General features: G+C 62.9%; 1 protein-coding gene across 1 annotated transcript; it reads right to left on the minus strand.

Moving 5' to 3' along the window:
- Positions 1–1,508: 1,508 nt before the first annotated feature.
- On the minus strand, positions 1,509–10,848 carry CHI3L1 (chitinase 3 like 1). The gene is given in 11 exon segments (XM_037070548.1): positions 1,509–2,061; positions 2,188–2,304; positions 2,646–2,828; positions 3,269–3,392; positions 4,154–4,275; positions 4,998–5,100; positions 5,815–5,871; positions 6,264–6,283; positions 6,285–6,490; positions 7,189–7,218; positions 10,680–10,848. Coding segments are annotated over 11 exon segments (1,272 nt in total). The 3' UTR covers positions 1,509–1,920.
- Between the last annotated feature and the right edge of the window lie 326 nt (positions 10,849–11,174).

Raw genomic sequence — 11,174 nt, forward strand, 5'->3', positions numbered from 1 at the left:
GTTCCCTGCAGGGGATGCACGAGAAGCAACCATACATTGATGTTTCCTTTCTCTCTCCTTCCTTTCCCCTCTAAAGAATGTGGCCCTTCGTTCAGCCGAGAAACACCACGTGTCGGGGAGAAGGGGGACGTGCGGGCTCTCATTGCCGCTGGGGGTGTGAACGGGGACGTTCCTTCGGTGACAGTGAGACGGGGTCTGCATGTGTGGCACACGCCCCCCAGAACGCCACGGCGACACCCCACGGGCTCTCACACACGTTCACCCGGATCTGGGTGGACTGACGACGTCCACGGCAGGGTCATTGGCAGTAGCCAACACCGGGGGGAAGAGCAGCTTCCACAGTGGACGCCTTGGTGGCTGAGAGCGCAGAGCACGGTGGCACCTGAGAGGCAAGGCTGGCCCAGTCCCGCCCACGTGGCACCTCCACCGGGGAGGACAGGGTGGGGTCGCCTGGGGACGGGGTTTCAGGACCTCAGATAACGTCTCATTTCCTGTCCTGGGTACCAGTTACACAAGTTTTCACCGTACAGCGATTCTTTCCATTAAAAGCACACATTCTACACTGGCTTCGGGGTGTATGGTGTGTCCTGCAATTTAAAAATGAATACACAGGGGATTTATTTAGGGTCCTCAGCCACAGGCACGGCCTCTGCCCCGGAGCCAGGCCGCGGCCGTGTGGCTGCCTCTCACCCCTGGCTGCCCTTGCTGGGCAGTGGCGTGCGGGGCCCCAGTGCCTGTGGCCTCTGCCAGGTGACTCAGTGTCCTGCCGGGCAGGGGCGGGCCCTGCAGGCCCGATCCCCACCCCGCTCTCTGAGTCTGCAGCTATAAGTGAATGTGACGAACTTCGGAGTCCTGAGTCAGCCCGCCGAGCCGTCCCAGTCGGGGAAGGGTGGCCCCAAGGGGTTGGGGTGGTGGGCTGGCTGCCCAGGGGCTTGCAGCCCCGGGCTTTCATAGACCCTTGGGTGGGGGGTGGGCAGGAGTCAGGGGCCAGGGAATGCTTGGCCCCACTGGCCAGCTGCAGAATGTCACGTCCCCTCCAAGTGCTGGCCAGGTTCCCACTCTCTTTGCCTTTGGCCAGGCCGTGACCTCGGGAGCAGTTGTATCTGCTCGGCTTCAGTGGGCTCAGATTTCAGGGCGGCCAATGGGCACTTCTTTCCCTGGCCCTCAAGCAGGTCTTCAGAGCCACTAGGCCAGGCCCCAGAGCCCGAATGGCACAAACGAGGTCCCCGGGTCCCTAATTGCAGCTGGACTCTGGACAGCAGGCAAGCCACCCCCTAGTCCTGTGCTGCCCACCATGGGTTCCGGGCCAGCCTGTGAGGAGGAGCCTTGGTCGCTGCTGAGGGCGTCCGAGGAGAGGGGAGGGGACTGGGGCTGATGCTGGCCTCCCTTTGGGACTCTGTGTCCCCGTCTGCAAGCTCAGGGACCCCCAGCCTGGGGGACAGGAGCCCAGAAGCGACGGGGGCGGTGAGGCCAACGGGCCTCAGAGACAGACTAGGGCCCCGCACTTGGGAGCTCTGGCACTTTATTGAGCAGCGGTGGGACCAGGAGGGGAGACGTGAGGACACTGTGGCACAGGCTGGAAGGTGGACTTTGCGGAGGGCGTGGTCACCACTTCCTGGACAAAGCCTGGTGCTGGTCGTGGCCTCGGACAGGGTCCCCAGGGAAGGAGCTGAGCTTGAGGTCACAAGTACTTTCACTTCTTGTGGCCTGTGCCTCGTCTGACACCGTAGGTCCCCAACCCTCACTGCCCCACGGCCCCACGGCCACCTGCCTGTCCGTGTAGCTGAGCTCAGAGCTGTGGCCTCTCCTTGGTCCCCAGGGGAGGAGACGGGGCTCAGCAGGGCAACTGACACCCACCCTGAGCAGCAAGACTGCAGCTCGGGGGGGTCCCCCGCCCTGTGTGTGCTGGAGGGCAGAGCGCTAAGCCTCGGCGAGGGCATCCTTGATGGCCCCTGTGAGCGGGAAGCGCAGGTTCTGGCCACAGAAGCTGCCCCGGAAGTCGTCCAAGTCCAGGGCCCACACCATGGCTCCGGCCAGCTCCCTGCTCCTTAGGTACCGCACCTGGCGGGGGTGGGCAGGGGGCAGGGCTGGGGCTTGGGGTGGAGCCTGCTGTCTGAGCCACTCCCCGTGGGGGACACTCTGGGTTCTCCTCTCCCTCTTCGCCCTGGGATGTGGCTGGCGTCCTACCTTGGTTTCGATACTCTCCTGGTCGACGTACCCCACCCACTGGTTGCCCTTGGTGGCATAGGGGACCTGCTGGCCAGGGAGCCTGCGCACCGAGGCTCCTCGAAGAAAGTCACAGATCTGAGCAGAGAGCAGGGCAGGGGTGTGGAGGGCGGCACTGAGACTGCCGGTCATGGGGTGCAGTTCCTCTCAGGCCCACGGGCTACAGTGGCACCTGCCCCCCGCTGCTGGTGTTCCAAACGCTCATGTAAAACAGATGTCAGTGTCCCTAAGTTGTGTGGCCCCAGGCTGCAGAGACCAGAGCACCCCCGGACTGGCGGCCAGAGGCAGACCCCACTCCCACTCCCCATTCCACCCCACTCCCCCTCATCCTGTGGGGCTGGTCCCCTGGAACATTATTTTTTTTCCAGGGAGAGCAGAAGAAGGTGGGGTGGGAGGCCCACCTTCTCCCCAGGACATACCTCATAGTAGGCAAGCATCCCTTCCTCCTGGGTGAACTGGCCTGGTGTCCCCAGCCCCGAGTTGGGGGCCCCCACACCTGTCTCAGAAGAGGCCAGTGTGAAGCTCCTCTCAAAGGTGGGAATGCCCATCAACAGCTTTCTCGCCGGGACCCCCAGCCTTAGCATGTAGCCCACGGCGTAGTCCTGGGGGGATAGGGGACAGTGGGGCCATTAGGCTGGTGAAGGCTACTCTGTCCCTGCAGGTTCCTGGGATTCCTCTTCCCTCCAGGAGCTCGTCGCCTCGGTCCGAAGTGTGCCAGTCTCGTTCTCAAAATGCCCCATGGGCACTGGGAGGGCGCGTCACTGGGCGACAGTTGCCGAGGTCGGGTGGCCGGCTCCGGCTCCAAGGCGAGCACATGGCTGGCTCAGCCCAGCCGCGCTCTCATCCCCTGCTGCCCCTGTGGCCCCTCTGCGGCCTGCCAGGAGAGGCCTGGCTGCCTCTGCTCCCAGACCTCTGGGAACCTGTGGCTCTTGGGCCTCAGTGTCCTCATGTAGGACGTGGCCCCTAACCCCTGCCTTGCAGGCTGACGAGGAGGGGAGGGTGGTGCATGGGGCTGGCCAGGACACCACTGCCTCACACTCACAAAGTTGTTGAATCTGTCAACACTTGCCACGTCCAGGCCTCGAAACAGGGGGCTGTGGTGGCCGGTGCTCTGGCGCCAGGCTCCATGAAAGTCATACGTCATGAGGCTGATGAAGTCCAGGTGTCTGCAGCAGAGAAGATGGGGGCCGGGGAGGGAATCAGAGAAGCTCTTGGCCTCACGACCACCAGCCCCGTGAGGTGTGAGCCGGCAGCCAGGTAGCTGAGAGACAGCCCATCCACCCAAACCCCCGCTGTGCCCAAGGGTCCACTGTCCCTCCTGCTGGACCCTGCCCCCCAGCGGGTTCCTCCTGCTGAGAGCTGATTAAGCGTCATCAGCGACAGCTCGTGGGGAAGTAGCAGCACACGGGCACCTGGGCCCGCGACCACACACCTAAGGAGGCGCTGCAGGTGGACTCGGGAACGTGAGCGTCAGGTGTTGGCAGCAGAGGCTAGAGGGCTCCCTCACTCCTACCGGGTACGTGGTCAATTTAGGCTCTGAGTCTCCGCCTCTCTGGAATGGTAAAGAGGACTCGAGGGTCCTGGGGACGAGCCCTCGTTCTCTGGTCCGGTTTCCCAAGACCCAGGCCTTTGCTCCGCCCACCTTTAGGCCGTTGAGGGGCAGCTCCTTCTCACCCGGGGTGAGGGTGTGGGCTGAGGGGCAGAGGGACGGTCTGCAGGCGCCCTGGCCACCTGGAGAGGGAGAGCAGCCTCACCGTGGCTTCGCTTCCCGGGGACGTGCCCTCTGCCTGCCCGGCTGCGGGTTCGACAGCATTTCCCTCTTTCTTTTCCGGACGCCTGCACTGCACGTCCCCGCGCTGCTCAGGACCCCAGGTGGAAAGGAAGGGCAGGCATTACTACGCCCAGGGACTGACAGGTGGGGACTCACTGGGCTAGCCCGGCGACATCATAGCCTCTGTCCAGGGCCACCTTCCCAGCAGGCACCGCGGCACTGAGGAGCAGCAGCTCTGAGCCCTGCTGGGCGTCCTGCACAAATTTGGCCTTCATTTCCTGGGTGGGAGAGAGGCGGGCGAGTGGAAGGGGCCCTGGAGGTGGGACGGGGAGCCCCGCCGAGGGGGGCCAGGCCCTGAGCACCTCATGGCCTCCCCACGCTGGCACCCTGGCCTGTGGGGCTCAGTGGCAGGACAGGGGCCCATCGGCGGTCCCGTCCTTTGGCTCACTCTTCTTTCCCCGACACAACTGCGTGGCCTCCTCTCGTCTCTACCTCGGCTCCACCTCGTCCCCACTCAGCGTCACCCCCTGCCACCCTGTGCTGGGGAGGAGACCCTGTGGGATTGTAGCTGATGTTGGAGGAAGTTTGCCTTCTGGTCTCTGCCTTGTCACAGCTGGCACACAAGGCCACAGAATGAAAGTGGCTGTCCTGCTGCTGGGGACAGTCACTCCACCCCTGGGGTAACTGGAGATGCCTGGGCGGCCCCCTACGTGGTTGAGTGCCCCTCACGCAGCTTTGGGACTGACCAGGAGCAGTGACACCCCACTGTCTGTGTGGGTGCTCTGCGTAGTGACCTTCTGCTTCCTAGGACCTCACCCCACCACCCACTGTGTTCACAGAAGGTCTCCCTGCTCCAGGATGTCTCGGCTCTGGCCTGTGGTCTTCCCTCTGGACTGGGTCCCAGGACCCTGAGGTCTGGGGGCCTCAGTCCCGCTCACCTGCTCTCAGGAGGACACTGGGACAGACAGCTTCTGTCCACCTGCTCCTGCTACCCACCCACCTTCCCGCCCATCCCAGAGCCAAAGCTGTGCGTCCTCAGGAACGGTGGCACCGATCTGATGAAGGTCCTGCGACGCTGGGGGTTGGAGGCTATTTCGGAAACTCTGGGACCACAGTCACCCCAGAAGAGTGCTTAGCACTGAAACGCTGGGGGCGGTGGCCCTGCGGAGGGGCTCCTGTGTGTGAGGAGCAGGGAGGCCGCGCCCTGGGCCCCGCGCCCTGGCAGACACGAAAGCCCACACTTCTCAGCGTGGGCTTTGGAGCCCGACGCTCCGGTTTCCACGCTGCACCCAGTCACCTACTGGTCAAGCCCCCTACCCAGATTATAGCCTGAGTCCCAGTCATCTTGTCTGCAAAGTGGGGGCACGTGCAGTAAATGTCTCAGGGCCGCTGTGAGGGTCACTAGGACAAGGGCTGGAAGGTGCCCTATGGTGACGCTCGGCACAGGGGAGTGCTGGAGGCCACGCCCACTGCGTGGTACGCCGGGATCTGGCTCCACCCACTCCCGGGCATCCGCCCAGGGCCTCCATCCGCGCGTTTCCCATTCTTTGCCTCCCTCTCTGTCCGGACCCAGAGGTGGCGGAGGTTGGATGGCCAGAAATCCTCTGCTGCCGGGGTGAGAGGTCGTGAACGGTGCCAGGAGACCCATGGGCAGTGGCCGTGTGATGCTCTGAAGCCCCTGTCACCCTGGCTCAGTTTCTCTCTTGGGCTGGAGGCCAAGGCCTAACCAGGCGGGCCCCAGACCCTCCTTCCGTGAGTGAGGGGACAGCTGTGCCTCCCCACTCCCGCGCCATCACCCTCTGGGCAGGGGGTCCTACCTTTGAGAACCGAAGTTCCACCCTCCAACCGACAAGAGGGTCTTCAGGGCAGGGTTCCTGCGGGGGCGGGGGCGAGGGCAGGGGGCAGGAGGTTGGGTGGCCCCACGTTGGGCCTCTGAGGCCCTTCTGGCCCCGCGATGCAGCGTCCCAGCCTGAGGTTTGACGCCTGTTTCTGTGCCCCTCCATCCCGGGGAAGCCAGGACACGGAAAAGCAGTTTCACACAACACCACCCACGCCCCGTGGAGAGACACCTCAGGGAGAGGAGGGCTCCCTGTGTGCAGCCGCCTCCACCCTCACCCCCAGCACCGCCCTCACCACCTGCTCCCACCTCAGCTGAGGCCTCAGACTCTCTATGCAGAGGCAGGTGCAGGGGGCCCTTGGCCACGCTCTGGAGCAGGGGTGCGGCTGACCCTCCATCCGCCCCTGCCCGGCCAGCCCTGGGCCCAACCTCTTCTTGAGTGTATTCAAGAAGAGGTCACATACAGGGTCATACAGGGTCATACAGGGTCACATCGTTCCACTCCCAGGTGTCGATCTCGTTGTTGCTGATGTTGGCAAAGCTGTAGATGATGTGGGTGCAGAGGAAGGGGTCGATGGCATCTGGGAAGCAGCTGCCGGCCCCCTGGCGCTACTGGGACCGGCTGGTGGAGTAGCAGGCCAGAGTGGACACAGCACCTGCAGGAGAAGTCAGGTGGGGCCTGGGCCAGGCTTCCGCCAGGGGCCCTCCCTACGGGGCAGGCACGGGAGCAGGGGTAGAATTGTGCACGGAAGGGGTGGTGCAGGGCCTGTGCCCGGGGGCTCCGAGTCTGATGAGGAAGGAGGGAGGAGGAACGGGACTCCCCGTACGTGAGGAAGGCTTCCTGGGGGTTGAGAAGGGACGGAGGGAGTGCCCCCGGGCAGCCGGGCCAGGAGATCCTGGCCTTCAGGAGCCTGGCAGGGCCTGTGTTGGGTCCTGGGTCTGACCCCTGCCTTCCTGGGGGGGTGCCCCTGACTCGAAGGCCGCCTGGGACAGCCGTGTCTCAGGCCCCTGGCCTGTCCCCCACGCTGTGCACTGTGTCCGGGGACCAGGAGTCCTTCCCCTCCCCCTGACTCTTCTGCCTTCCTGCAGTGAGAACCCGGTGCTGCGCATCCAGCAGCCACTGGGTCTCCCCCTGCCTCCATGGAGCCCTGGCCTTTGACCGATTTTATTTTGAAAAAATTTAAATATACAGAAAAGTAGAGGATAGCAAGGTATACATAAAAATACTTATCACTTTTGTTAACAAATGTGAATATTTCTGAGCTTTCTGAATCACAGAAGGACCTGGAGGGGCACCCCTGCCAGGCCTCACGCAACACAACAGCCCCCCTCCCCCTTCCCAGGGGCCACTTACAGCTCGGGAGCATCAGCAGGACCACAAGGCCTGGGGGAGGGAAAGGGGGTCAGACCATGGCACCTAGCCGCCCTTGCTCCACGTCCCCCACCCCACAGTCGGGGCTTAGTGGCCAGCTGCCTCCTCCCCTTCCCGGCCCTGCTTCCTCTCCCTCCACTTTGTCTGTCCCTCCTCCCAGCGGGTCCAGACCCTTCTGTGCAGTGGCTCTGTGGGCAGCTGGGCCCATCAGCTGGTGCCCACAGCCCAGACCCGCGGCCAGCCCTGAGACCTGCATGAGTCGCCCTCAGGCCCATGCTGGATGCAGTGGAGAGGGCCATGGTGCAGCTCCTCCTGTGCTTGTGGTGCCCAGACGCCCAGCCCGAGCCTCTTCCCCGCCCCACACCTCCTTTTATGCCCGTCCCATGACACTTTCCTGCGCCCCAAACCATCCCATTTATGGGAACTGAGCTGTCACTGAAGGAACCACCAGACTGGGCCCCCTGGGGGTTGGGAAACCCTGGGGAGTTGTGAAAACTTGGGTCAGGTCTTCAGGAGGCACCTGCCTTCGCAGAGTCATCGGGGTGATGCCCTGGGACCCCCCACTGACTGAGTGTCACTTCTGAAGACCTCCTGTAGCCCCCCCCACCCCCCCACCCCCGGCCTTCCTAGCCAGTTTCCGGACGTCTGCGGCAGCTTTCATGCCTTGGCGTTTCCGTCGCCAGCTCTCAGCCCAGGCCCTTGGCCAGGGCGAAACTGGGCACAGTCGGGCTGTGTGACCCACCGCTCCCCAAGCAAGCTGTCCCTTTTCTCCTCTCCGCGCCCAGCAGTGCCCCGCCTGACCTGCTCTCCCCTCCAGGTTTCTCTCTCTAAGCCTTTTCCCACAGCTTGGACGGCCTTTCACTCTCTGCCGATTATTAGGGTAAGTCGGGGTGGGGCGGGAAATTCCCAAGAATCTCTGACACGCCTCTTGGAAGGATCAGGAGAGGGTGTGTTGCCATCTTGAGGCTTCAGTGTGGCAGCAAGGAGCAGGACAGGTGGCCCCTGGTCCCCAGGAACGGGCCACCTGGCAACTCCCACAGCCTTCTCTCAGGTGCTTTGGAAAACGAGGCCCGACGGACGAGTCACCCCCACGCAGACCCCTCTGACCCCTCACCGCTCAGGCGGAGGCTAAAACTTCTCACCGAGGCACCGCATGGTTTGGCCAAAAATCCAGGGCAACCCCATTCTCTGCCCGCTGTAAATTAATTAACAGGCGGTGAGTGGAAAGCTCAGAACAGCAAGGGCCGGAACTGGGTCAGAGGGCTTCTCCACAAAGTGCCTTTGTGTTCCCGGTGCCCTGTGGTCGCAACCCGAGGTTCCCTGCCCTACTGCACACGGTCTCTGCCTCTCACCCCCCATCTGCTCCCTTTGCCGTACGTCCAGAGTCACCCTCCACAGACACTGGAGTGTCAGTGCTTCTTCCTTGAAGGTGCCGGACTCCTTTAGCGGGAGGGGATTGGTGCAGTGGCTGTCAGGGACAGCTCCATCTCCCCCACGGGGCATGGAGTGGGGGCCTCCTCTGATCTCTGACGGAGGTGGTACCAAGTGGCAGACATCTTCGTGGGGGGTGTGGGATGCGAATAAAACACGTCCTATTTTCCTTCACTCTCTTCCTTTGTCAGAAACTCCCTCGCAGGTGCAGACTGGCCCGAGCCTCATTGCTCCGAGGGGTCCCACAGGTGTCTCGAGGACATGTGGCCCACACAGACCCCGCCTGCCTCTGTGGGGTTGGCCAAGGCCCCAGGGCTCAGCAGCCCTCAGCCTCCTGTCCCGCTGTGCCCCCTGCCCCGAGCACGCCCTCTTCCGTCCTCGCATTTCCTCTCCGCTCTCCCACCGTTCACTTTCCCGTTGACAGCAGTGAAGTTTTCATGCTACTTGTAAGCTAATGAGGCAGCCACAGTGTCCTGGGTTCTGGCAGGTCGGAGACAAAGCGCTCATTCATGGCAGAGCCAGTGGGCTTCGAGTTTGCATACCGTCCTGTAATGAGGGGACCGATTTTGAGCTGCCGCCTGGGCAGTACACAGGGTGACAGCCGCCCGCACCGAGTCCTGGTGAAGGGTCTGGAAGTCATCTGTGGTTTCAGGTCCCCAAGCTGGGGGTGTGGCCCAGGCTATAGGAGGGTCTGGGGGCCTCAGGAAGATGGTGTGGATGGGAAAGGGGTTTATGGGAAGTAACCTCACAGGGTGATGCGATGGCAAATTCCTGATTGGCCAGGCCGTGGTGACGGCCACGCTCCCAGCGTGTGACTTCTCTACGAGGCTTTTCTTTGTCTCGAGCAAGCCCTGTGCCCTGCTCCCTGGGCCTGGGCGTGTGCACCTGTGTGACAGGCCGTGACCAGAAGCAGGAGGAGAAAGAAACCAGCATGACCACCCTCACGAAAGCTCGTAACCCTGTTAACTCGCTCGTAACCCAGTCCCTGCCTAGCAGACGCGTAACAGGACAGGCGCGGCGCCCTTCTCGGGGGTCTCGCTTCCTGGCGATTGGGTCAGTTCAGCTCAAATGCATTTTCGCAAACATTCTTTACATGTTTGGGCGTCTCTTACATTGACATGGAGAAAAGAGGTGCGAGCCAGGGCACTGTTCCTGGTCTGGCGCCCTTCCCCAAGACTCCCAAGCGACCTTGAACCCAACCTCCATTTCCCCTGTCGTCCACATAGATCCACGCTCTTCCCTCATTTTCCACCCCACCCCAGGCCCCAGGTCTCCTCGCCTTCCCCAACAGGCCGGCACCCTTGGGAACAGAACGTTTCTGAACGAGATTCACTTCGCAGCGAGAAGACCAGAGCCTGGACTTGCCCCCACCAAGGTGGTTGCCGTCTCAGCAACGGTTGCTTCATGTCCTGCTGCTGAGAAGCTGTGTGTGTCGACCAGCCGGCACGTCACAAGGCTGGGACAGAGGAGAGAAAGCTGCCCCTGAGCTTTTCAGGGAGGGACGAGGTCAGCCTCTGTGATAGCAGGCGAGGTCCCCACTGACCACCCACCCTCCTGTCCTTGGTGCCCAGGACAGCAGACTGGGCCGAACAGTTGCCTGGGCACGGCTTACTCTCTGTGGCTACGTTCAGTGCATGAACCGCTCAGTCTGGCCCAACCTGTCCTCCAGGCTGTGGTGAGCCCCAGGCTGGGCCCAGCATGAACGTGCCTCGGGCACCCTGGCTGTCTGCCCTTGCCTGGGTCACGCACTGCCCAAGCCTAAGGAAGGCGTTCCAGGCCCAGTCTCAGTGCCCTGTGGGCTGCAGCCCTCGCCCTGCCCACCATCCACTCGGAGAGATTTCGCCTTCCTTTGCCGTGTTCGGATTCTTTGTTTTCATCACTTACGTCTCATTTCGTCTTGAACCACAGATTAATCTTCACAAGAACTTTAAAAGTTAGATCTTTCCTAAATGAGAAAACTAAGACCGAGAAAAACTGCCCGAATCTGAACGCAGCAAGTAAGCAGAGCCCCGACGCCACCCTGCGCCCCAGTCTGCAGCTACCTCTTAGTGGGAAACGGCTGCCATGGGGCCGGAGGGCCAGAAACAGCCCGTCTCTGGGCACCTGGGGGCTGGAGCCCTGGGGGTCTCCCTCCAGCTGGGGCACAGCGGTGTGGGTGCCCTCGGAAGGCCAGGTGCTCCGAGTCACTGCGGGGACCCTCTGGATGCTCATCCTGCAACGGGGCGCAGGGCAGACTGGACAGGGCAGGCCCCAACTCCTCCCGCGGAAGGAGGACCTCGGCCCCTGAGGGGCCCACTGAAGGTGAAGGGGGCGCCGGCCTGCCTCGCTGCCCTGTTCTTCTGGGGAGGGGCGTCCAGTGGCTGGTGGTTGCCTGTGGCTAGTAGGCCGTCCAGTGCAACCTCCCCACTGGGCAGTGAAACGTGGGGGACGTGGGGTGCAAGGTCCCTCGTGCAAGGCCACCCAGAGAGGCAGAGGCAGAGACCTAGTGTGCTTCCCTCCACACCAAGGCCCTTGAGTCCGGTGGGAGGACCGTGGTG

This window comes from Sturnira hondurensis, unplaced genomic scaffold (genome assembly GCF_014824575.4).
Source record: "Sturnira hondurensis isolate 20B ecotype Veracruz unplaced genomic scaffold, ASM1482457v3 Scaffold0018805, whole genome shotgun sequence".
NCBI classification, from domain to species: Eukaryota; Metazoa; Chordata; class Mammalia; order Chiroptera; family Phyllostomidae; genus Sturnira; species Sturnira hondurensis.